The sequence below is a fragment of the Calonectris borealis genome, chromosome 18 (assembly GCF_964195595.1).
Source record: "Calonectris borealis chromosome 18, bCalBor7.hap1.2, whole genome shotgun sequence".
Taxonomy (NCBI): domain Eukaryota; kingdom Metazoa; phylum Chordata; class Aves; order Procellariiformes; family Procellariidae; genus Calonectris; species Calonectris borealis.
The window spans coordinates 6,922,049-6,948,020 of record NC_134329.1 but is presented as its reverse complement, the minus strand read 5'-3'; the positions used below and the strand labels follow the sequence as shown (position 1 = coordinate 6,948,020).

At 47.3% G+C, this 25,972-nt stretch overlaps 1 protein-coding gene across 16 annotated transcripts; it reads left to right on the top strand.

Moving 5' to 3' along the window:
* Positions 1 to 18: 18 nt before the first annotated feature.
* Positions 19 to 23,732, top strand: UBE3B (ubiquitin protein ligase E3B). Of its 16 annotated transcripts, none has more exons than XM_075167529.1 (29): positions 19 to 159; positions 600 to 705; positions 791 to 873; positions 1,401 to 1,570; positions 1,663 to 1,783; positions 3,123 to 3,182; positions 3,585 to 3,689; positions 3,792 to 3,888; positions 4,401 to 4,486; positions 5,158 to 5,240; positions 6,181 to 6,286; positions 6,916 to 7,036; positions 7,698 to 7,875; positions 8,261 to 8,430; positions 9,152 to 9,319; positions 10,137 to 10,308; positions 11,064 to 11,182; positions 11,847 to 11,961; positions 12,358 to 12,457; positions 13,051 to 13,170; positions 13,519 to 13,695; positions 13,788 to 13,898; positions 14,482 to 14,619; positions 15,026 to 15,091; positions 17,482 to 17,540; positions 19,171 to 19,353; positions 19,764 to 19,875; positions 20,241 to 20,333; positions 20,800 to 23,732. In XM_075167529.1, exons 4-29 carry the CDS (start codon positions 1,410 to 1,412, stop codon positions 20,989 to 20,991), a joined length of 3,213 nt encoding a protein of 1,070 aa, XP_075023630.1. In that variant the 5' UTR covers positions 19 to 159; positions 600 to 705; positions 791 to 873; positions 1,401 to 1,409; the 3' UTR covers positions 20,992 to 23,732. The 16 variants fall into 16 exon arrangements, 15 of the variants coding, with proteins under 15 accessions (XP_075023630.1, XP_075023633.1, XP_075023632.1 ...); XM_075167530.1 differs by lacking the exon at positions 19 to 159 and adding an exon at positions 167 to 294; XR_012676426.1 differs by lacking the exon at positions 19 to 159 and having other exon boundaries at positions 349 to 705; positions 20,800 to 22,309; positions 23,646 to 23,732.
* The last annotated feature ends 2,240 nt before the right edge of the window (positions 23,733 to 25,972 follow it).

Genomic DNA, 25,972 nt, shown 5'->3' with positions numbered 1-25,972 from the left:
CGCCCGGCCCGAACTACCCGGCAGCAGCGAGACCCAGAGCCGCCTGCCCTCTCTACGCCGAGTCGAGCTGAGCGGAGCCGGCGGGCGGGCGAGCGAGGGAGCGTGCGGAACGGCAGCGGCAGTGGGGGTTGCCAGCCGGACCCGGAGCGCGGACACGGGGTACGAGGTGGGGGCTGCCGGGCAACGGGGCTGCGGGCCTCGGCCTCGGCCTCGCGGGCGACGGAGCTGCCCCGGGGCCGCTCGGCCCGGCCAGGCCCTACCTCCGGCGGCGGCGCAGGCGACGGCGGGGCGAGGGTGAGGGCCTGGGCCTGGGCCTGGGGCCCGGCGGGGGGAGGCTGCGAGGGCCGTGAGATGGGCATTTGGGGCCGTGGGGCTGAGGGGGGGGTCTCTGCTGGCTGCTTTGCTAGCGGCTTGGGCAAGTCCCAAGGTGTTAGAGCCCGCTTCTGGGCCTGTGGGGTGGCTCCTGGGTACTGCCCCCACTCTGGTGAAGTGGGAAACACTGTTCCTGCTCGGGTCTCGCCGGTGCCCAGGGCCCTGGCACGGTTGAGGCTGGCCTTCGCTTTTGTCACGCATCGAATTGTTTCTTTCCTGCTCTGAAGTGTCAGGAGCTACCTGTGCCAGCAATCACAACTAAGTGGTGGTGCTGCTTCTCCTCCTCTCCTGAAGCTTTTCTGACTTAACCTTTTCTTGAGGGTGTAGTGAGAGGTAAGTCCAGTCAAAAGGACTTAGAACTGCAAAGGTAAAGAGAAAATCCCCAAGTCATCTGCAGGTAATGTGCTTATCTGTGCAGGAGCTGCCTGAAGCCAGTGGATGAGGATCATGTTTGTGTGTAAATGATTATCATATGCTTCTTTTGAAGAAGTAAGCCCTCAGGTGAGTTCGTTGTCAAGTATTTATAAAGCTGTTGCTGACTCTGTTCATTTTGTCTTGTTGAGTGGCAATAAATTAGCTTCCAGGTGTCCTTTGTGCCCTTTCTCTCCTATCCTTGCCTATAGAATTGTTCTTAGTTATTTTCATTTTCTTGGTTACAGATAACATAAGACTGGAAAGGCGAGCAGGAGTACAGGGAGTGGAACACAATGACAACACGCTGATTTTTTTTTTTTTTTTTTTGGTCTTAAAATCACCCTTGGTGGAATAATTCTGATATCAGTGTTCGTGTGTTCTTATTGCAGTCCCATCGACAAGTAACTTGGGCTTTGCCTGGGCTGTATTTTACATGCACGTCTTTCTGTGCTGTTGGGCACTCCCCTTCCCCTACTTAAATCTTGGATGCAGGTAGTCAGTTCAGAAGTAATGTAAAGAATTACCCTTGCCTGTGCATTTTGTCCACTCTGCTCCTGGTTTCCCAGGTGTTTGCTGCAATGATTCTTTGTTTCCTTAAATTTACATTTTGGTAGGTTATAAAAATGTTCAGTGCGAGCCAGTCCTCCAAAGCCCAGTTCCTCGACAAAGCGCGCCAGGCTCGGGAGGAGCGGAGGGAGCTGAAGGAGAGGGAGCGTGCTGCCGTCCAGATCCAGGCTCTGATCAGAAGATTTCTCTGTCGGTGCCGCCTGCAGAGGGAGATAAGGTGTGTGAAATTCTACCTTCCGCGCTTTGCTTTTATCTGGAGAGGTGTGCTTGATTTTTAACTACCGATGCTCGTTTTTCCTACTTTCTTAGGAGAGAAGTGGAGGATTTCTTTGGGGCAAATGAATCTGGCTCAAGTAAAAGAAGTGCTCTTTCTATCTTCAGAATTGCGAGGAAACTGCTGTTTGTATTTAATCATAAAGAGGACAAAGAGGTAAGGTTGCTACTCTGACATGCTTTTCTTCTTTTGAGTACATATTTTAACAAGTTAAATATGTTTAATTAGTTATGTAGTCATCTTGTAGGTTCCTGCAATATATTTTGGCTTCAGAAATGTGTTCTTTCTCTCCTAGTACTTCTTGGAGAGATCTGCCTGTAGGAATGAAATAGAAGAACCCTTGAATTTTTTAGTAGCGGTTCCATATTCAGGGCATAGTTTAACAAATGTTTTTCCTGGTGACCGTGCCAACTTCAGGAATTGAGCGGTGCCTTATGATTTTGTCAGCTGCATCAGTTCCCCAGATAAGGTACATTGTGGCAAGCTCACAAAGAGCTGTCCTGGCAGAGTGTAGCGTGCAGGCTCTTTATATCGCAACTGCTTTTCTGACCGTGCCCTGAATTTGTGGTTTCAGAGTGAAGCCCTTTGCTGTAGTCTATGAAATGATGATATTTGCCCCAGGAAACTGTGAGGGGTAATTATAAGGAAAACAATTGGAAGATGAAAGGCTGTATTTATATTGCAGCAGCAGTGGGTGACTTTTTTTTTAATCTTTGTTCCATCAAACTCCTCTTCTGCTGATGACGGTACAAGTACTGCAAATGCATTTTTCTGTATTTACAGCATCAAAAAAAATGTGAATATTACATACGAATTTTTTAAGTGCCTGGCATCCATTTGAAGTTCTGCATTACAGTAATCGGGTGCATTGCTGAAATATGTCTCTTCTATTTCCTCTTCTTTCCCTTCCAGCAGCAACGCAGTCCCTTGCTGGGCCGAGGACTAGGCTGTGCTTGTTTCTACTCTGTTTCTGGACACGGCTCTCAGTTAGCATAACCACACAGCCAATTCTGTAGCTCAGAATGGCTTTATAACTTGCAAGCATGTGACAAATACAGCTGGACTGAAATAATAATTAAGGAGTTCTGGATGTGATCACCAGGTTCTGCTGAGAGCCGTGATGGTCGGGAGTTTGGAACACGCTGCTGCACTCAATAGCATTAAGCTTTTCTAGCTGAACCCCAGCAGAAAAATGCTTTTCCTGGCTTCAGCCTGTGCTGTTGAGGGAGGCAATTTAGCAGGGAAGGCTGAGAAATTCCTGCTGTTGATGAGCACTGTGTTCAAGGAGGAAACTCTTCTGCATAGCTGTAGCATGATGTGTAGATGCGCTCTCGGGGAAGGAGCCATCGGCACTGTCTGTAGGGAATATATTTGGAACGTTTGTTGTTTTGTTAGGGAGGTATCTTGCTCCCTCTGCTGAGGTGTTCCTAGTGCTTTTCCAGAATAGCCCTTCCTGTAGTTAGAACTAATGTCACCTTTTTTTTTTTCCCCCCAGAGATTTGAAAAGCTGTGCCGTTGTATTCTGAATAGTATGGATGTTGAGAATGAGCCCAAGGTCAGCAGGATGGATTTTTAGTTTGGGGGTGGGAGGGTTGCCTGTTGTTTTTTTTTTTTAATTCTATGTGTGGGATTTAAGTTGGTGATATTTGAATTTTTAGCTTTCAAAAGCCCCTGAACACTGCTGAGATTCAATGGTGAAAGTTTGGATAAGTTCTGTAGTATTCCTCTGATATTTTTACTCTGTATACAGCTATAGGAGTTAAAGGGCAATTTCTTTCTGTGGTGGGTGGTATGTTTTGACCAGTGAATTCTGGGGAGAGAAAGAACTTGGTTCTGCTGCTGGGTTGAGTAGGGCACTGAGGAGGTCGTTTTGTTACAAAGCTTCCTGTTAACGTATTCTGCCGGTCTGTAGCACAACTACTAATCACTGCTCCCGTTTGTATCCTGCCTTTCTCAGGTGTGGTATGTGTCACTGGCACTCTGCAAGGATCTTACACTCTTATGGATCAAACAGATCAAAGACATTTTGTGGTTTTGCTGTGAATTTCTCAAGCAGCTTAAGGTAAGAAACATTTTCTTTGTGTTTTGTCTCCCTGTGTTTAACAGTTCTGTAGTCTGGCACAAAGCGAATTTGATTTATTAATATTGGTGTTTGTTATTGCAGCCTGACATCTTACAAGACTCCAGACTGGTCAATTTGCACCTCACAATGCTTGTCACCTTCACAGACACTTCTACGTGGAAAATCCTTCGGGGAAAAGGTTGGTGCGTCCTATTCAATACTTTAAACGACTGATGTGGGATTTGCTATTAAAATCTACTGAATGCTGTTCCTGCACCTTGTCTTCTCCCCGTGCTTACCATAAAGATTCATTATGCTTCTGTGCTTGCACAAAGCCTAGAATGGGCAGCAAGGATTCCCTTGCGACTAGATAGGCTATTTTCCTTAGAACAGCAACAGTTACAACGTTTTTATAATGCTCCAAAATGTCACACACAAGAAGTGTTCAGAGGGTAATGGAATGTGGTTTTAGCTCTGGGTTTTTGTAGGAAATACACATAGAAAAGATAAACAAGTATCGTGAGGAAAGATGACTCTTATACCTTAAATAAGAATAGATGTGAAATGCTGCTAAAATGGTGGTTTTGCATTTAAGGGCAAGGACTTTGTCCAAGAAGGGCTTATGAATTGACAAAGTGTTTTATAGTTTGTAAGGAAGTAACGGGTGGAGTGTGATGCTGATTTAGTAACATCAGTGTTTTAACCCGGAAGGTGAAACCCTGAGGCCTGCCATGAACCACATCTGTGCAAACATCATGGGACATCTAAATCAGAAGGGATTTTTTTCTGTGCTGCAGGTCAGTCAGGCTGATACAGTTATGTCTTCTCTTTATTCAAAACAAGCCCCAGTCCTGTGCTGTCGTCCTTGTTTTGAGGAAGCTTTTATGATCTCTGTGATGGTGTGTCAGGGAGAAGCTGGTTGTGGAGCACTGGTGTTTTGTGCGTGGTCATATTTTTCTTGAAAGCACTTGAGACCTAATACACCGTCTCCTTTTTGTCACTATTGCTGAATCGAAATCCTGCTTAATCATCTCGTAATGAGATGGACAGAAAGGAGGCTTGAATATTTTTCCAAACTGCTGCTGCCATTTTGTATGTATTTGATTTGTTTACTGCTCTGTACAAGAAAGGAACTTATGTAATTTTTCTTAATCTTTTAAATGAGAAGGATATTACCAGGCAGCTATGAGCCTTGCCTGTTAATTTTAAAAAGCCTGGGAACTGAGTACCGGTCCTAGAGGAATAAGTACTGTAGAGTGTCTGATTTGATTGCAGTTTCTCTGTTATGCCATTATTAACTTGAAGCCCTTCTAGTTCTGTCAAATGACTTGTAGTAACTGGTTTTTAGGTTGTTTTGGTGGTGTTCTTTTTCTCTGCTCTGAAAATAAACATAATCTCTTTCAGGAGTGTCCTCTTTTTCCAAGTACTGCAGGGGGTTTTGTTTTTATTTCTTTTTTTTTAATTCCAGATTTTGCTAACTAATGGCTTGGCAAGATCCAGACCTTCCTTGTCCAAAGGCTCTTTAACTGCCGTCTTCTCTCTTGCATTGCGGTAAGGCAGCCAGAGCTGCTTGGGATGATATACGGCCAAAGTTGCCTTTATTGTGTTTTTTGAAAACTTCTCACTCTGCCAGTCTCTTTGTGCCATTGAGAGTATCACCCTGATGAAGGAAACCACTTTAGGCAAATAGCTCACTTTCCTGTCGTCCTTTTTCAGATCAGAATGCTCTTAAGTCAGTAATTAGTGTTACTATGAGCCTAGACTTTGGAGTGCAATTCCAGTTCAGAGTACAGGATCTGTACGTCATTCTGTTAAACATCAGAAGAGGTTGGAGTTCTCTAGATAAGTATGGTTGTGCCTCTTCACGATGAACTGCTGATGCAGATGTACCTGTTACTCAATTTGCAGGGGCTCTGAAACAAGAGCTGGTGGCAGATCTTTCTAATGATTCAGTTTGTTTTCTTCAAAAAAAGAAAAGTATGCTGTTACCCTGACCTCATATCTCTCGACTTTGGAAATCTGCAGCCAGTAATGAGCATTCTTTTAAGACTTCAGTGGTTAATTGTGTGCCACTTCCCTTCTATAGCTGTCACTGCTGGGATGATGAGGTTGTGATGTTTAGTAGAGTAGCAGTGGATGTCCTTGAATATGTCACTTAACTTCTTTGTAAGGAAAACAACTATTTAATTACTAACTTCATGGTAGTGAGGAGAGAAGGGGAACTTAGGAGGTGAACCACATAATACTTATAGTTCTCTGGGTGGTATGGATGTGCTGTGTAAAAACACATTATGTTTGGCTTATATTCCTTTGAGTCATGAGCTATTTTGTGAACTTGCTATGATAACAAAAGTATAAGTGAATGTTCCTTCTCCAGAGATGCTTCTCGATGAGGGTAGAATCAGCAGCCAGTTCTGAATGGCTCGGTTAAAGGCTGCGTCTTACTTTGCTAGGTCAGGTTGCTTGCACTGAGGTATTTTTCTCTCTGTAGCCCTGTGGTTGCTGCGCAGTTTTCAGACAATCTGTTGAGGTCATTTCTGATCCATATCATGTCTGTGCCTGCTATAATGACTCATCTTGCTACTCTAACACCTGAGGTAAGTGGGTGATGTAATAGTACCAAAAATTCACTGAGTATCACATAAGGCCGCTTGTTATTTCATTTTATCAGCTCTTGGAACAGAGCATTGGCATTTCTCTCTTTGCCAGTTTCAGCTCTCTGTTGTGGAAGCACTTGATCCTCACGCTCTCCAGATACTCTGGGTTTCTAATACCACAGGAGTTATTAACACCAACGGATGATGGGCTGAACTGCCCCATCCGTTTCTGTAACCATAGACAGAGCCATAGGAAAAATCAGTCTGTTGCATGGCAAAAGATCTGTGATGGTAACTAGTAGGCTGTCCACTAATCTGATTTAATTTGCCTGCTCCTGTGTGTAGCTTGGTGCAGACAGGCAAGTTTTGTGCCAAATGGGCATTCTGTGTTCTTGCAGACAGACAGTTGCGAAGGTCTGTCTACAACTAGAACGTGGCCTATTCACTTGCAAGGGTTTTTATTTCCTAAACCAGCTTCATGTCAAACACTTATTCTCTTCAGTGCAACAGTCTCAACTTTCTGCTTTATTTGGAAAGAAAAAACAATCCGAATTGCTGGTGGCAGATCAGGTGTGGTTGTTCTGTGTGGCGCTTCTCAGCCTCACTGGCAGTTAAATTCTGTCTTGCAGCGTCTGGCAGTGATAGAATCTCATGATCTTTTCCGCAAGTTCATCCTATTTTTAAGTTGTGAAGCACAATGTCGAGATGTCTGCGTATGCCTAGAAGGAAGTCACACTCTTTGTTTGTTGGGTAAGCACCTGTAACACTTCTTTTTTTTTTTTTACTGTGCTTGGAAGAGGGTCTTGAATCAAATCTTCATTCTCCATGAGTCAGAGCTGCCTCCAACTCATCATTTTTTTATACTTATTTAGATGATTTCTAAATAATAATTGAGATTTATTTGGGGATTTGCAAACATGGTTTAAGGCCCTTGCAAATGGAGGAAGGATCAGACACTTCTTTTATACGTGTCATCATACCTAAACTGTGAAGTATTATCTCTGCTAGCTTTTCACTTGGACTCTGAGAAAGTCTTGCAGTGTAGCAGACTTGAATCTAACTTCCCTAAATGGATGTGCTACTGAAATATTTAAGTTCACATTTCTGTAAAAGTAACAAGAGGAACAGTTGGAACTCAGGAATAACCGTGGATCATCTGTAGCTCATAGTATTTTGTAGAAGGTGTTGGCGGTATACCGATACGAAGGCGGCCAAAGTGACATGCCGCCTTAGTGGTTGGTGTGTGCTGGAAATGGCTTGCTGCAGGGTAGCCTCCAACAGTCATTCTTCACAGAAATCCTCTCCTGGACTTGAACAGGGGTGTGAGTTTATTTGGTCTGTTATGTCTGTAACCACTGTCCCGCAGCATCTGTTCCTGTTTTAAGTCTTGCTGTGCTGGTCATTCCGCCAGGTAATCTTGTGTACTTGGGCTCCTTGAATGACAAAGTTCTTGAGGAGGAGACAGCTCATTTTGTGGGTGTGCTTATTCACATGCTCTCCTACTGCCAGAAGTACGTTTCACAAAAGAAATCCAACCTCACCCACTGGCATCCTGTTCTTGGCTGGTTTTCACAGACTGTGGATTATGGGTAAGTGAGGAGGACCTTATGGTGATAGATGATTAAGCCTCTCTTTTTATTTTTTTCCTTTTTTTTTTATGCTGCGATGTGTTTTATGTTTTGAGATGAACAGGTGTGACCCTATTCAGAATAACTTTCAGATATTCAGCACAATATAAACTGCTGCATTCATACACAGGCTATTACATGAGGAAATTAATTTAGTATAGTTAGACTGGTAAACAGTGGCCATACTGGTACACTCGATACAGGACCTGTATATCAGCTCTTCCTGTGAGGACCATTTGTAGGGTGGGTGCATACTCCATTTTGACTATGAGCTAAATGTATCAAAGTATCGCTGTCTGGTGTTTTATTCCAGCCTGCCTTCTAACTTGTCTCTCTTGTCTTTCAGATTGAATGAGTCCATGCCTCTGCTGACAAAGCAACTGCAGCATCTCTGGGGAGTCCATATGATCCGCATCCTCTTCAGTGATGTGCTCAGCAAGAAATTGCTGGAGAATCAGGAAATAGCTCAGCTGCCGACACAGCCAGTTTCCCCTCAGAACAGCCTTCCTATGAAGAGTCAGTTCTGAAGGGTTGCTTTTTGCATGTGTGTGCGTGTACACGTGTCTTTCTCTCTCGCAGACTCACGGGGCTTTGACTTTTCCACGTATGCTAAAAGCTTTGAGTAATTACTTGCAGTAGCTGCTTCTGCTGCTTAGGTGGGGATATGGTCTCTCCTATTTGTAATTCCTGCTCAGAATGCCTCTGTGACCTGGGGCAAGCCTCTTACTTTGGTGCTGTGAACATATTTGCTTATTTTAGCAGTTTTTTCCATTGTTTCTCAGGTAGCTGAAGTGCTTACTGCCTAACTTAGTACTTCCCAAGGTAAGATGGGAGGCCAGCTTCCCAGGTGAAAAGCAAGGTGAAGCTGGCTTGTGGACCTGTGATGCGTGGTGATTCTGCAGAAGAGTATTTGGAATAAGACAGCTGTAATCTAGCTGTTTTCTAGCTGCTGCCCGTAGCTGCCCATGACCACTAGATCCTGTGGTCATTAGTTACTGCAGTTCTGGTAAGGTTTTAAGCTTTAGACTAATGCCCCCACTGAAATATTCTTCTGCATCGCTAGCAGCTGTACAATGTTCTGCCAGAAAAGTCCACCAAAACCTCCTGTCTGTGGAGTGACTTAGTCTGCTTAAAATCCTCTTTATCACATGGTTTCGAAGTGGCTGAGAATAAGAAATGTTTTGGAATAGCACTTCTGTCTCCTGAGCCAACGTCTCATGTACTTCTGTGTCACCAGATCTTTTCAAGAGAGCTTTCCAGAAGTCTGCATCTGTCCGCAACATTCTCAAGCCTGTTGGGGGCAAGCGAGTGGACTCAGCAGAAGTACAGAAGGTGTGCAGTATCTGTGTCCTGTACCAAACCACGCTCACAACGCTGACGCAGATCCGCCTGCAGATACTCACAGGTCAGGCCACATCTGTGCTTTTCAAATCGCTTACAATGTGGAGAAAAAAAATAGATTTTTCTTACTAAATTCTGTTGACTTGTTGGTAGTTTTAATACTGACAACCGTTTATTGGCTGGCTGGGTGGAAGGCTTGTTCCATCCCGAATCATACATCTGATCAATAACATTCATCACTTCTTTATCAAGCATTAACTCTCCAGAATACAAATTGAAACAAGTTTTCCTATAATGAAACCTTGCTTACTCCATATCAAACTTAAGACTGAGTCAGTGTTTTTGAGAAGCCTGGCAATATTAATTTTTATGTGATGCAAACACCGAATGCTTTCGTACATCTTAAGAACAAATTGCCTGCCTTAGGAATGGGTGGAGGAGGAGATAAGCGCTGTTTTGGTCTAGTGGCTAGAGCAGAGGAATGAGTCCAGAGCCTTGGATGCTTTGTTTGTGGCCATAGTGGTGACCACAGGTACAACCCTGTTCTTTGTGTTCCCATCTCTAAGATGGCTGTAGCAGTGATTGGATCTCAGGAATTAATTCTTTTCTAAAGTTGCAAAATAATTAGCAGGAAAGGGCTTCAGATGTGCAAACGATTAATGCCTTGTTAAAAGCTTTTGTTTCCTTTCCTGGTGATTGTACATCTCCTGTTAATGCAGACAGGCTTGGGAGCCAAATGTGATGCTTATGTTCCCTTCAAGTAAAGTGTTGCTTTGCAAAAGGATCTTTTGGCTCCAAGTCACGTTCGTCTCTTTGAGCCTGCGTGAACAAGCGGGCAGAGCAAGCTTTACTGAGTGTGCTTTATATTTTTCCATTGCTAGGCCTCACTTACCTGGATGATCTGTTGCCCAAATTATGGGCTTTTATCTGTGAGCTGGGACCACAGGGCGGGTTAAAACTCTTCTTGGAGTGCTTGAATAATGATACGGAGGAATCCAAGAGGCTGCTGGCCATGTTGATGCTCTTCTGTGACTGCTCCCGCCACCTTATCACGTAGGTAGAAGCAGAGGGTGCTCTCTAGACTTGTAACGTGAAGCTATTGTGTTCCTTAAGTTTCAAGAGGAATAGTTAAAGTATTGCTGCCTTTGCATAAAGATAACTAGGCAGAGTAAAGCAACAAGCTTTTCAGATAGAGTCCTGAGAAATAGAGGACTTCAAAATGACTTTCCCCCTCAGCCATGTGCTACTTCAGGAATATACAGCTGGCTGAACTGGTAACAAAATATTACAGCACTGGCTAGGGAGGGGGAAGAAACATTTCTTCTACGGCTTATGGGCACCAGTTGTGTCAGTCCAAAGCAACACTTGGATGTAGATAAGCTTTGAGGAACTCTTATAATACTGCTGCAAGAAAGCTCCCCAGCTTATGTCCTTCTCCTTTGCTGTCTCGCTCATAGATTTACCCAACACAAAGGATGGGAGAGGGGTGGAAAATTGCCTTTGCTGGTCAATAGAGACAGTTTTCTTAGCTTGAATGATGAAAAAGTTTTCTTCGGGATGAGTGCATAGGTCCTTTTAACTATTAGATACTGGCTTTGCTTGTGTCTCGGACCTTTCATACTGTCTTCTGTTAGGATCAGATGTCGATCAAAATCAATAAATAACATTTAGTTGTTTATGACTAGATCCTCACGGGTGTCAGTTGTCATAGAAATAAGAGCTGCTGCTAAAGGATAATGTGCCTTTATAAAAATTTCAAAAGGGAATTAAATTTACACTTGTGCATTTGCATTTGTTTTCTCCGATAGGATTCTTGATGACATAGAAGTTTATGAAGAGCAGATTTCATTCAAACTGGAAGAGCTTGTTACCATCTCGTCTTTTCTGAATTCCTTTGTATTTAAGATGATCTGGGATGGAATTGTAGGTAAGTGCTTTTAGTAGCTTGACTTTACTATTAGAACCACAAAAAGCATTAATTTTGGAATTTGAAGCTTCTGCTAATCATTACTTTGCAGAAAAAACCGTACTACACGTGGTGGTGGCATGAGAATATGTCCCAGTCTTTTGGTGTCCAGATGCCACTATTGTGCTTGGCACCTAATACAGTGCACTTTCCTATTTCCAATAAGAATTTGTGTAACAGATGTGATGGGCATGTTGTTGTTTGCCAGAGACTAAGTTTAGCATGACTGGGCCATGTATTGGACAAGGACGTAATATAGTGCTTTGACAAAGCAGAGCAGGCTTGCTAGGGTCTCCATAGGTATCTAGTGTTGATCTATATGCTCGTATCATTTGGGTACAGCTCAATGCTGGCAGTGGGATCAGATAGTCCATTTCTGTTGTGAGGGCTCAGTTGGAGCTGGCTGAGATGGCTTTGATGTGGCTAAGAGTTTTTTCACTTTGATCAAAGAAGAAACTGTCTGTCTTCTGGGAGGCACAAGATCTCTCCCTTCCGTCTGAAGGCAGTGGAGGTTGGGAGAAATACACCTGACCTGTTAGCGTGGGGCAGATGATCAGCATGTTGCTCTTGGACACTCCTGTTACCTAGGGTTCCTGGACATTGCTGCTTTGTTCCTTTTGTTCAGAGAACGCCAGAGGGGAGACCCTGGAGCTGTTTCATTCTGTCCATGGCTGGCTCATGGTCTTATATGAAAGGGACTGCCGCAGGCGTTTTGCTCCTGAGGATCACTGGTTACGCAAGTAAGCGTTCAGCCCAAGGCGAGGATCGTGTGCTTGTCCCAGTGCACCAGGTCCCTTGTGAGTGGCTGGTTTGGGATCCCTTACTTTAAAATTGAGTGCCTCTCATTCTCCCTGTGAGATCAAGGTCAGAACTGCTCCCTGTGTTTGCATTTAAGGACGTCCCTCCTATTGCGCTTCTCTTCTGTGGTGTAAGGTTTAGCTGCTGCTCATGGAGCGTGATGTTTGAAAACTGACTCGGCACCTAACAGCTTGAGTGTCTCTGGCCTTCTTAGATGTGTACACCTGAGCACTTAAGTCATCTTTGAAATTACAGGTTTCCTCTCTCTCCTACCCCCAGCTATTTACCACACCTGGGCATTTCTCAGGGATCTCTGAATCTGTGCCTTTCTTTGTAAGGGACCTCAAACCCAGCGTGCTCTTCCAGGAGCTGGACAAGGACAAGAAACGAGCCCAGCTGCTCCTGCAGTACATCCCGCACGTCATTCCCCACAAGAATGTGAGTGGGACAGGGGCAGAGGATGGAGGCTGAAAAGCCAGTGACCTGGGTGGCCAGAGATGGAAGGGACGTGCGTCTTGAGCATTTTGTGACATGGAACTTGTGATTGAAATGCCAGTTAAACAAAAGTCTTCTCCTTCCCATCCCACCCCAATATATTACTTCTACACTGTCTCGATTTGTCTCGTTGAGAGAGAGCTTATTTGTGTGGGCAGCTGCATAGAGTCATCCAGCAATGCATGATGTGGCTTTGGAGAAAGTCTTTATGCAGAAAGCAGAGTGTCTTTTTGCAGGTGGCAAATCTGCAGAGATGATTTTTATGTGGTGATGGGAAAGGTGCTTTTGTTTTCAGTATCGTCAGTGCCCTGTCCCTCCCAAAGCAGAGCTTCAAGGATTTCTCTGCCCCACTGGGGAACAAGGAGGCAGATCCCACTATTTCTAGTGAGTAGGTGACAGTGGCATCATTGGGCCTAGCTGGGAACAGGACAACCAAGAGCTAGTTCTGGGCGTGCGTCAGCAGCATCTGAAAGCCCTGCTGCGCTGGAGGATAAGGATCCTTGTGGATGAAGACTTACATTTGTTTTCTTTTTAAGAGGGTGCTGCTTTTCCGAAATATGGTTACAAAGGAGAAAGAGAAGCTTGGGCTGGTTGAAACCAGCTCCGCATCACCTCATGTCACACACATCACTATCCGCCGCTCACGTATGCTGGAGGTGAGTGACTTGGGTTGCAGAAGCCAACCAACGAGCCAATAACTTGACCTAATGAGAATGGGGTGTGAATATGTTTTATCTTCTCTGTGAATGCTGAGGGACCCAGTGCCAGTTCTGGCTGCTTTTGTATGAAGTGATGTTACAGGAAAATGCCGGACCTTAGTTCAGTTCAGACTGCTACAAAGCTGGAGTTTTGACTAGGAAAAATGCTGGTCTTTTTGGCCCCAAAATTCAATGACAAATGCAGATTTCCGTGGTGTATCTGTCTCCTGTCTCTGCTGTATGTCTGCATGGATGTTTCACATGTCCCCCTGTATGATTGTCCTCTGGCTTTTCTGGTCTGTGTAGGATGGATATGAACAGCTACGGCAGCTTTCCCAAAATGCCATGAAGGGAGTGATCAGAGTGAAGTTTGTGAATGATCTGGGTGTCGATGAGGCTGGTATTGATCAAGATGGTGTCTTCAAAGAGTTTCTGGAAGAGATAATAAAGAAGGTGTTTGACCCTGCACTCAACTTGTTCAAGGTCTGAGGCAGGGCTGCAGATGCTGACCATGATGACCCATTGCAGAGAGAAACAGACTGGCTCACGGTGCTGTTACCTCTGTTTGTGTGCAGACAACCAGTGGTGATGAGAGGCTGTATCCATCCCCAACATCCTACATTCATGAGAACTACCTACAGCTCTTTGAGTTTGTGGGGAAGATGCTTGGGAAGGCTGTATATGAGGTGAGCCAGAAGTACCGTATTAGGTATAGCACTGTTCAGAAGCAGTTCTGTGATGGTGCTCCTTGCCTTTGAGAGCATCTGTCACATGCCTGGGGAGGTGTCACTGAAGAGGTGAGTTTGAAAAAATTACTTGGATAAAGATAATGATGGTGGAACAGTCTGGCACTTCTTCAGGCATATATTAAAAATAATTTTGGAGGTAAAACCTGGGACATACCTTGATTATTTGTCTTGATGCTGGGGACACTAGCTGGAATAGTCTTTTATTTTGGTGTTACACCTTACGAGCATCCATTTGTTGATACCTTACTTAAAGGGACATGTGACTAAAAGGAGGGTGGGATGACAGAATGACCCTCTCTGTGTAAGGTAGTTCTGTTAACGGAAATGTTGCCTTTTTGCACCTGCTCCACTAATTAATGGATTTTAAGAGGATGTGGTTTTCTTAGCTGATTTCAATGTCTTTCATCTTTGCACTTGTTCCCCAACACATGATCTGCCTGCAGGCCTCGTAGGTAACCAAAGATATTGCACATAACGAGTACGCGGCAGGACCTTACCTATGCATTCTTGTTGTCTGTAGGGAATAGTTGTGGATGTACCGTTTGCTTCCTTCTTTTTGAGTCAGCTACTTGGGCACCACCACAGTGTCTTCTACAGCTCCGTAGATGAACTTCCCTCCTTGGACTCCGAGTTCTATAAAAATCTCACTTCAATTAAGGTTTGAGCATTACTTTTCCTGTTGTTTAACTTAGCACTGGCTACTGCTAGAAATGCTAGAATCGCAAATGCCTTTGGGGTACTCATCATCTTTAAAAACACCCTGGAAGTAATTGGTGATTCTGAGGCAGGTTGGCAGGTAGCTGTCCTGTGTTTTTACTGGGGCAAGCAGGGATGAGAAAGGAGTCTGAAGGTGTAAACCTGGAACTGGCAATCGGGAAATCCCAAGTTTTAGCCTCAGCTCTTGAGCAGTCTCCCCATAACCTAGAGCGACTCATGTGTTTGTTATGCTTTGGTGACTTGTGCCTGCTGGGCATCACTGAGTGGAAGAGTAATACAAAAATGCAGAGCTGCTGTTCCTACTGCTAAACCCTGACCTTCTTTCCCTTTCTCTGTTGCTCCTCTAGCGTTATGATGGTGATATCAGTGACTTGGGCTTAACGCTGTCCTACGATGAAGATGTGATGGGTCAGGTAGGGTTTTATTCAATGACTGTGTTGGACCTTATCTCTGCTTTGTTCCAAACACCCTCCTCATGCGAGGTGGTGACGAGCAGAGTTCCGGGCACTGATACTCAGAGTCTGCAGCCCTGGTTCAGGCAATCCCTGTTTCTTCTGGTTAGATCTTAGCTGCTCCTCACAGGAGCGTCTCCCTCGCTTGTCTGGCTGATGCTACCAAGAAGAGCCTTTGAAGCACTAAGAGGGATCCTGAGGATCGTTATCCACTGCTGTGGGAAAGCCTCTGGTGCCAGAATTGGCAGATTGTGAATATAAACAGTTGGCAGCAGAACTAGGTTTGACTCCTGAGCAGAGGTGTCCTAGCTTTTATTAGTGTCCTTGGAGCAGAGGAATACACCTGCAGTCTGACTTGCCAGCAGAAGACAGCTATTATTCTCTGCTGAGCTTTATGAGAGCTGGTCTTGAGCATCTAAATGTCAGGCGGTCTGTCCAAGCTCGTGCCACACACAGTGCTTTTTACTCTGGTACCTTGTTTCTGGATATGTCAAGTGGATGCTCTGTGTGGCCCATCTGAAGAAGGATCCTGAGGGGACTGACAAGTAAATGACCTTGTGTTTGATTGTGGTTAGGGCTTAGCTCGGCTCTCCTTTTACAAAAAAATGCCTGTGCTGAAAGGCTGGCCCAGCTTCAGAGGTTCTCTGAACTCAGCCATAGGATTGTGCGGCTTCGTTCAATATTTAGCTGTGGGCTTTTTCCACAAAAAGGTTGCCTTCTGACCTTCAGTTTTTCTAGTGCCAGGACTTTTTCTTCTCTAGTTGAAAAACACTGTTATTGCTTTCCCTGAATAATTGGTTTTCCCCTCTTTTAAAAAGAAGAATTTGTGTGAGCAGGAAGGAATTCCTTTTCTTTAATTGTAGCCGTTTCCGTCAGAGAAACTTGAAGTGTGTCAGGAGGTCTCTTGGCCTTGAGAGGAAAAGGCTATTTGTCAGTCCCTTAGGAAGGCTTGAAGGTTCTTGGTTGCACTTGTGCCTTGGGTTCTGTGATACTGTGTGTGCATAGCTGGAAAATACAGACAGATAAGATAAAAATGCCTTTGCTGTCTGTGTATGCTGTTGTTGCTGCAAATTCCGTGGGGAGACCCCAGCTAGCGCTAAGCCTGAGCACTGTTAGCAGTGTAGATCCAGTAGCACAGAGCTCAGAGACCACCAAGTCATGGAGTGTTTATCTGGGGCAGCTTGTCCTTGAGAGCTTTGCGTGCTGCAGTTTCTTATTCCTAAGCTGGCTAGTTTGGACCTAGCTTGCATACTTCTGATAACAGCAATAGCAGTGTAAATGCATCTGCAAAGCTGCAAGGGTGAATGGGAAGACAGCTAAGTACGGATACAGCCCTGCTGCGCACAGGTGAGAGGTTGCGCCCACTGCACAGTGGGCTGAACACCTTGCTGCTGCCTCAGGATTGCTGAGGTTTCAGCTCTGAGATTTTTTCCACCTTAAAAATAAAGGTAGGAAACAGCTATGAGAGCCCAGCAGTAAGACATGGAAGTCTATAGCACTCAAAACTTCAAAATAAACCTGTTTGCCCTGTGCTTTGGCCATGCTGAAGCAGCCAGGTGGGGTAACCCTGTGGTTCCTGAATGAACTTGTGTGTCCCCGCTAGGTACGGCTCTGTGCTGGGCACAGGGGAGCTGAGCTCATTCCCTGTGCTGGGCTCCCCTCTGACCTTGGAAGTCACCTGGAACTGAAGCACAGAGGCCACTGTAATATGCGAATAATTAGTGTGGGTGCAAAGTTGAGTCACGACTCTCTTGCTATAGCAAGCACCCGGAGGGTCCCTGCCGCTGTCTCTGAGCAGTGCTGTCGGCTGAGCACCAGGCCCTGGCAGGGCAGGGAGGGGATAATTCCCGGCTGTCTCATTTCTGAGCGCTCTCGGCTTCATGCTTTGAATGCCCAGCTTGAGGGACAGTGACCTCCAGGGAGCTCTGTCACTCAGATGGCCCCAGATGAGACCTGTGGAGCAGACAGTTTTGGATTGTGCTGTTAGACTGAGCTGTGCAAAGGCTCTGAGCTTGTTCAGCCTCTGGATTCTGGGATTGTGACAGTCCCCCAGGGCTCTTCGAATTGATTTGTGTGCGGTTCAGCGGTGATGGATCAGACTAGAGAGGAGGCTTCCTCAAAGAAGGGCTGGCTCCACTGGTGGGAGAGTCGGAGTTCCCTACTGTTCAATTACTATGTTAATAGTTAAGTGAAACTGGTTCAAGGCAGAAGCAGGATTATTACTTAAATTTTAAATCCTACTGTTTTATTGTAAAAATAAATGTTTTATGGGGAAGTAACAGCTTAGCATGGCATTTCTTTCCATTGTGGTTCCAGGCAGTAATTAGCAATACAATCATTTCTTCCCTCAGCTTGTTTGCCATGAACTTGTTCCTGGAGGGAAGACCATTCCTGTTACCAATGAAAATAAGTAAGTACAGCAATTAGATTTTTAAGGTCACCACTGCAAAATACTTTATTCTAGTTCCTTGGGCTTGCATCTGGAATGAATTGAGATAGATTGGAGTAGAAGGAGCACATAAATATCTTAATAGAATTTACTGGTTACAGTTCATCGGCAGAAATTGTATTAAATTCGATTTGCAAAATAAAAATTGACAATTTACTTCTTGAAACAGCGCTTCTGAGGTCAAAGGCACACAGTCTGCGAGATTCTGCAGGATTTAATGATGGTGATAGATACAGACAGATGGATTCAAAGCAATTCAGGCACACAGTCGTGAACATAGAGGGCACAGATGCTCAAAGACACCTTGGAGCAGACAGATCTTCTCAGAATGATAACATGTGGCAGTTGTATAAAGCACTGTTCTTCAGAAGAGACAGTGGTGAATTCAAATGTGGTCGACAGTCGTACTTTAGACACAGGAAATCAGAGGAGACACCGAGCCCTGTAGCTATTTTCACAGATAACCGGCTTTTAGATAGTTATCGTAAATGTCAACTCCAGAGCCTGAAAACCAAACCCACCTTTTTGTTCCTTTCATTTTTTTTCTTCTCTGTACCCTTCAGTGATCATAAAAGCAGGATAAAATATCTATTAAGCAGATGTGTGTTTAAACTGGTAATCTGGGGGTTGTTCTCTTTAATGGCAAGTGAAGCTGGATCCTACGTGACAATTTGTCTTTGTTAGTCCTTTGTTAGTCGTGCTTTGCAATCTGATGTTCCTAGTCTTTCCCTTCTTGAGCTCTGACCAGGGAGTTTGCATTTGAAAGGATCTTTCTCTGGCTTGTCAGAAGTCAGCTCAGGGAGAAAGTTGAAAGTCCTGTATGTTACTCTACTCACTTATAGCAGAAACTTTGAAGCTTTCGTGCAGATGTGCACACAAATTGGTAGTTGGGAGGGAGCAGGAGAAGCGTTATAAGGGGAAGCAATCTAGAAACAGTTCTAACTGTTAATGGTGGAGTGAGGTTACCTAGCTGAAAACCCAGTCAATGTGATTGTGGTGGTGTCTGCCTAGGAACTGATGAAGAAGAATCAGCAAGCTCGGTTGTTTTGACTGTTGGTGAGAAGAGGAAGCCTGGTGGTGCCTCCCTCTAATAAACAGTGCACCTCTTCCATACTCCTGGGATAAAGGTGGAAATCTCCTAAGTGTTTTTTGGTGTGTTGATTCTCCAGCCGTGGGTTTTGGTGCAGGTGGCATCAGAGCCCAGACAGTTGTTTTTGAAGCCTAGAGGAGTTCCTGTGACTGGGGATCTGATCCTTTAAAGAGGAGTTGGACGCACGCTCTGCTCTGTGAGCTGCTGTCTGGCCAAGATTGATTAAGTGATTATTAGAGCCAGCTAGTCCCTGGGTTGGGAAGAAGCTCTAAGAAATGAGCAGACAGTCCCAGAGGTGGGGGGCAAAGTCTGGGCAGAAGAACAGCTCTTTCTGCTTAAATAAAGAGCAGGGCCCTGGAGCGGAAAGTATAATGCGTCTCCAGACAGTGCTAGTCCCTTTTGGGCTGGAGAGGCAGGTCAGCAACCTTGTTCCTGCGCTGGCGAGGTGGTTGTCCCTTGCTGCTTCAGCTCCCTCACTGCCACCTTCCCTGTCGCACACAGGATCAGCTACATCCATCTCATGGCTCACTTCCGCATGCACACGCAAATCAAGAGTCAGACAGCAGCACTCATCAGTGGATTCAGGTCGATCATTAAGCCTGAGTGGATTCGTATGTTTTCTGCACCAGAGTTGCAGCGGCTGATCTCCGGTGACAATGCTGAGATTGACCTCGAGGACTTAAAGTAAGTGAGCAACTTGGTCTGCTGGTCGTCTTGCACAGCGAACCAAGCCATTTTATTATATAGCTATTTGGAGGTTTGCAGGGGACTGACTCTTTCACAACTTTCTGCTTCTCCTAACTGAAATTTGGGGAGCAGACAGAAATGAATGGAGCTGAAGAATGTGTTCCTTAAAGCTAATTTGGACAAAGTACTAATGAATGGGAAGGGTCCTTCCTTCCACTTGCTCCTGAGCAGAATTTCTCTCTGCCCTTCCCTTTTCTCTGATGAAGTGCCCAGTAAGCGTTGGTGGGGGCTCAGTACTGGCAGGGTGAACCCTGACTCCTGGCAGGTATTGATCCTTCCAGCACTTGTCAGCTGTGACCCTCCTGCTGCCGTGGGACACAAGCCTGTTGCAACCTTTCTCTCCCCAGAAAACACACGGTGTACTATGGGGGCTTCCATGGGAGCCACCGGGTCATTATCTGGCTCTGGGACATCCTAGCCAATGACTTCAGCCCTGAGGAGAGAGCCATGTTTCTCAAGGTAAATGCAGTCATTTCAGCCCAGCCCGCCATTTGGGGTGGCTGGGCCAGCGCTGTTCTCCTGTTAGCTGGGTGCTTTCCGCACTAATAGGAGTGTCAGATGCTTGACGCCTTAAAATCAACATCTTGCTCCCCTGCAGAGGGGCAGCCGTGGAAGCAGAGTTCCTATAAATGCTCTTGTGTCACCATGAATAGTGCTGTTTTCAAAAGCTAGCAGAGCTGTGCACTAAAGCTGGGCAGTATTGTACTGGGGGGTGCTCAGATGCCAGTCCAAGCAGCTGTCTGCTGTGACTGCGTTAGCCACATGTCTGTTACAGCCAGGCTGCTCTCACTGCTGCTGTCTTTCACTGTCCGTCACTTTTTCAGTTTGTTACCAGCTGCTCCAGGCCTCCACTTTTGGGCTTTGCCTACCTCAAGCCTCCTTTTTCCATCCGCTGTGTGGAAGTCTCTGATGATCAGGTAGGCACCCTGGTTGCTTGTGTCTCGTGCGTTCCCTGCCAGGCTTCTGGCAGCCTCCTTCCTCATCTCTGCCTGGCCAGGAAACTACGGCATAAAAATATATGCTTTATAGGGCAAGGTGAAAACAAGCTTACACTAGTAGGATGCATATGGCTGCACCTGCCTCCCCACACACTTGGGCTCTTTTGCCTGTCTCCAGCGTTGTATTTTCTCCTCGGGACCTCCCTGTGCCTCTGATCCTGCTTCCCTGTGCACCTTGCGAAGGGACCCTGCGCGTGTAATGGCAGTTGCAGTTGCAAGAGAAGCTCCTTTCTGGCTGTTGTGGGGGACAGGGCTTTGAGGTTTGACTCTCCCTGTTCCCAGCAGACAGGTTTTGTGTTAGCCCCTCTGCCCTGTGTATAGGCACCCTGCTTGGAAGGAGCACAGCAGAGAAGTGCAAGGGTGATGCATTTCTGCCCTGTTCCAGGACACCGGTGACACGCTGGGCAGCGTGCTTCGGGGCTTCTTCACAATCCGCAAGAAAGAGCCAGGCGGGCGTCTCCCAACCTCCTCTACGTGTTTCAACCTCCTCAAGCTTCCCAACTACAGCAAGAAGAGCATCCTGCGGGAGAAGCTGCGCTACGCGATCAGCATGAACACTGGCTTCGAGCTGTCCTAGTTGCCATGGCCCTGGACTCCGCAATGGGGGCTCTCAGAGCTGCTGACTGCTGCTGGAGGTGGAGGCCTTCATGCACAGAGGATGGATCAGCTCCGTGGGAGCTGACTGCTCACTCGAGGGCTGGAGAGATGCAGCTGATAATAGAGGTCTACAGGGAAGAGCTGCTGGGCTAGACAGGCCTGGCTCTTCTTGGGCACTTCTCCAGGATGAAGGAGGTGATGGGCCTGACCCAATACACTTCACTTGACACCCACGTAAATCGTCTTTAAAAGCAAACCCCGGGGGAGCATAAAAGGAACATTAAAAGTGCCAGTCAGATTAGTGACCGTAATACCCCCCAGCAGGCTGTGCCGTCTGGGCAGCTGCTGCTGTGGGAGTGTTTCTTTTTCCTTTCCCAGGAGATGGTCCAGTTTCTTACTGGGTGGAAGTCAGTCTGTGGGAAGCTGCACAAAGGCAGAAACATGACAGAGCCCGCGGCGTTGGATGGGCCACAAATGGGCACTGTTTTCTCAGGACAGGTACTGCGTGGGGGCTTCCTGATGCCCTTGCTCTGTGCAAGCCCCTTGCATCTTGGAGAATGAACCACTGGCCCAGACTCGAGAAGCAGCAGGTTAAACGCAAGCAGATGGACCCTGCCATTCTCAGGAAGGCTTCAGAGTGCTGTAGGTTAAGAGCTCAAGCAGCAGGCGTGGGGGTCAGCGTGCTGAGCCAGCTGTGCCTCTGCCAAGCTCTTGCCAGAGCCTGTTCTGGTTGTTGTCTGAATTTGCTCAGGAGCAGAAAAGGTTTAATTTTATTTAGTTTCCAGAGGACAGGAGCTGGCACACAGCTCGGGCAGCCCTCACTGCCCAGCACAGTGCTCAAGTGGGGCAGGTGCCCCCTGCCCTCTCTGGAAGGGGAATGCGTTGAGCTGCCGAGAGCCCTCTGGAACCTCCGCTGGCAAAATTCCTCTTACTTGGACAGAAGTTTCACTTTGTTTGCAGGCTCTTTTGTTAGGGAGATGTGCTGTTTCAAACCTTTCAAGGACTTGGCCTCTGCATAACGGCCACATTTGCTTTATTGCCAAACTATTTATTTTGGTCGCTTTGTCTCTTTCTGGCCTTATTTTTAACAGTTGATGTTTGCCTGTAGCAGGCAGCTTTTTCAGGTTGTTCTGAAAGGGAGGGTGTGAGTGCGGGGGTGCGCATGTGTGTGTGTTGGGAAGGTGTGGACCCTTCCTGCCATTTCTAACGAAGTCCAGAGCCTGACTTACAAAGTGTCTCTGCAGCTTCCCGGCCTTGGTCCCTCGTGCTGCTGCAAGTCCTGCCTCGGCCCGGGCCAGGTGAGAGGAGAGGCTGCCGTCTCCTGGGCTGCTCTGTCCTTGCTGGGTTTCTGGCACAAAGGAAAGCCATGTGCGTTCTCCTGTTCCGGACAGGATTAAAAACTAGTCACCTTCTCCCCTTCCCCTGTTGCTGCTCACTGATAAAACAAGCTCCCACAGAGGCTAGTATTTCCCCTGGACTTCCTTTCCCCTCCGTACCTTCCTGTGGCACTGGCGACCCTCACCCTGCGCTCTGGCCCCTCTGCACTCTATGGGCGGATCGGCTCGGAGCCTTGCTGCACAGGTCAGCTCGCAGCACCCGCTCCGGTGCGAGACTGCCGTACCCTACCTCATCCTCTGGCTTGCCTTGGTCCATCTCGCGGGGATTCGCATCCCCAGGCGTGCTCAGCGTAGCACAGGTCTCCGCACGGAGAAGGCTCCCTGGGCTCTTTGGAAGACCCTCTTAACCACGACACGTTGCACAGTTCAAACAGACCAGAAATACTTGGCACCATTCAACCAAGAGTATAGAGATGGCCTTTGCTTTATCTTTCTCTTCTGTCTTGCTTCAGCTGATTTTCAGAGAAGTAACTCTTTTTTTAGAACCAATGCCTGCAAATGCATCTGGAAAGCAACGTTGGGGTCCTTTTTCTATGTCAAGTCAGTAATATTAAACAAGCGTGATTGGAAGTGTTAGTGAGGGCAGAAATGTCTGCATTCAGAGGATTCAAGATACTGGACTAAGTGAGTCCAGAGAGATTAAAGATGATAGTAAATTTCTTTTTTTTTTTTTTTTTTTTTTTTTTTTTTTACATAGAGCATTTCAGCATTCACGAGTTGTTGACTGTGTAGTTGAGAGGTTTGGGCACTGACTTGTACCAATCGTAGTTTAAAATATCACACAAGATCTCTTTTTCTTCTAGGGAGATGCAGTGTCTAAATAGAGCACAATGATTGTTCAATGAAGTGAGTTGTTGAACACAGTGAAATGAAATCTTTGCTCCCCTTTTTTCCTTCATTCCTCAGGAGTACAATTCCTAGAAAAGATCTTCATGCAGACTTAGCTAGGTCCCTCCAAACCTGGAAATATTGCACTACGAGACACTACATCCAATTTTGTAGCTAGCGTGTAAAACGTGATTCTCTAGTAAATGCCCTGGTGGCTGTGTGTGCAACAATAATATTTCTCTTGCGTAGCTCATTTCTGTATGACTGGGAGGCTTTAATACATTTTTACCTGAGCAGAAGGCTGCGAATGTGTATCGGTCCCTGCCTGCACTGCTGTATTCTGCGCGGGTGTTCTTTGTAGGGCAGGGATGGTTTTGCCATGGGAGATTAATGACTATTTTTTCTATAGAAGACTCGCTGCTGTGGAGACCTTGGTTACATCCCTTGTATCGGAAATGCAGGGAAGAGAAAAATAAACCTGCTATGAGTAAGACTATTGGATGTCTCCTCTTCCTTTCCCTGGGTGTAATGCTCCTGCTCGGAGCACACGGCAGAGGGGAGAGCAGAGCTTTGGGGTACTGGTACCTCTGCCAGGAGGCTGCGAGGCAGAGGGTGGAGGCTGCTGGGTCCTTGGAAATCCCTTTTGTCAGGCTGGTTCTTGGTGTGTGTGCTCAGGTGTCCCCGAGAAACAGACTCCATGGCACGCTACTGATGGCGATATGAGTGCCTCTGAGCCCGAAGGGACCTGGCAGGGTGGTTTGAAGCAGGATTTGTACTTGTGTCTTGGAATATGCTTGGAGAAGTGCTACTAGGTCATGCAGGGTGCTGCGGCTTCAGTCGTCGATACCTTCATGAGAGCGTAGGTGCTCCTTGGATGCAGAGGCTGGGGTTAGCAGTGCTCCGTGCACAGCTCTGGTCAGCTGGGAACGGTGGCTGGAGCCCCCAGTGGAAAGGAAACCGGACTGGAAAGCCAGGCAAGGTCCCTCCGCGCGGGAGAGCGAGGCAGCGCGTGTCCCCGTGCACTCGGAGCAGGTGCCCCATCGAGTGAGTGCTCTTTTCCAGGAGCTCTGCCCGGGCAGAAGCTGGAGGTTGGTGGCAAAGCCGTCTGCCTTCAGAGGCTCTGCTGCAAGAGCCAGAACTGGGTTTGGGCGGCCAGCGGGGCCAACTCTGGATCTTTGCACCAAGGAATCTGACACCTCTTGGTTTGGGGAGGGAGAAGAGGCGTAGGGAGACGTGGGTTTGTGGGGCAAGGCTGTGCTTTGTATTTTAGAAGCTGCTCTAAGGACCAGGTACTGGCGCCGACATGGGGTTTGTTGTTAATATTATAATAATATAGGCATCACGTTTCTCCCCTCGGCTGGCTCTGGGAGCATCCCTGTAGGAAAGAGGAGCTGTGCCTGCTGCTGGGGCTCAGGTTTGGTGCGTGGCGGTGTAGTCCTTGGCTCCCCCAGCTTCGGAGCCGCGCTGCAGCCCTCCCTGCCTGATCTCACCGTGCCGATCGTGCACACTCGCCCTGGGAGCGCGGTGCTCGGGGCCAGCCCTGCGGGCGCTTGGGCTTCGCTGGGGAGAGGGAGCTCGGTGGGAGCGAGGGAGAGGGTTCCCAGTCAGTGTGCAAGCGCCATTGTTTTGACACGGAGGCATATGGCACCGTCAGAAACAGCAAAAAGAAACCCCACAGCAGATGCTGCCAAGGCAGAAAGCTGGCAGCAAACAGCCAGGCCTGCAAAATGCCTGCCTCTCCGTCGCTGCGTGGTGGGCCAGAGCGGCACGGTCTTGCTGGGGCTGGCTCTGCACATGCCACTGCGCCTCGGGGCTGACCGAAGGTGAAGTCCGACCGTGGCTGAGGCGCTGGGACCATGCACACGCTGGGTGCTGCTGGGTGCAGGGCTGGGAGGGATCGCCGGGGGCTGGTGCTCCCTCAGCGGCGGTGCCGGCGGGGAGCGGTGCTGGGGTGTCCCAACCGCGGCGGCTGCCGTGCGGGCAGGCCCTGGCCAGGGGCACGCTGCTGCTGCGGCAGTGCAGGCACAGGCGTGTTTTGGGAGCAGACAGCTCTTCTCGCTGCTCTTCTTCTCCTACAGACTGTCCCCTGCCACAGGCTGGTATTCTCTCCATTTGATAGCACTGTTTTGCACAACCTCTTGGCCCACGCTCTGTGCCAGGGCTGGTTGCAAGTTCGGATGGAGAGGGAGGAGGGTACGCCGAGCTCTGGTCTCCACATCCCTGAGCAGAACGAGATCAGGTATTCCTATGGCTTATTTTTGTGTTTGCTCACGTTTACTGAGAAATGCAACAGCAGCTCCTGCAGCGCATTAGTGACCTGCGTGGGTGACGGAGTGGTCAGACCTACATGGCACCGGCTTGGCACTGCCACCCACCACCTCCTGGGTGAGTGGTACTTACACTGGCTGTTCAGAAACGCGCTTTTGTGGTCATTTCTAAGGTCAAGTTCTTCAATACTGACCCTCTGCAGCTTCACTTTCGCCCTGGGGCGGTTGGAGCACTGGCTATGGCGCTCTGCCTATCCGTGCACGCTCTGCGGAGCGGCTGTAGCAGGGACGGGGCACAGAGGTGGGCACTTTCTGCCAGGTTGCGGCAGAGGTAGAGCTGAGGGACCAAGACAGCCCTTTCCTCAACACAAATGGGCTGAATCTGCTTCTGTCTGATGCAGGGACGGTGGCTCCTACCCTGAGGCACCCTAACGGCACGCCTGCCCTTTTCTAGCCGGGTCTTACCTTG

What these genes read in the sequence shown, in the direction of transcription:
- UBE3B (XM_075167532.1), top strand. Translation starts at nt 1,410, where the DNA reads ATGTTCAGTGCGAGCCAGTCCTCCAAAGCCCAGTTCCTCGACAAAGCG. An exon ending in TCACACTCTTTGTTTGTTGG is followed by an intron (nt 7,037 to 7,697) that starts GTAAGCACCTGT and finishes TCATTCCGCCAG; the next exon opens with GTAATCTTGTGTACTTGGGC. An exon ending in AGAGAGCCATGTTTCTCAAG is followed by an intron (nt 19,876 to 20,240) that starts GTAAATGCAGTC and finishes TCACTTTTTCAG; the next exon opens with TTTGTTACCAGCTGCTCCAG.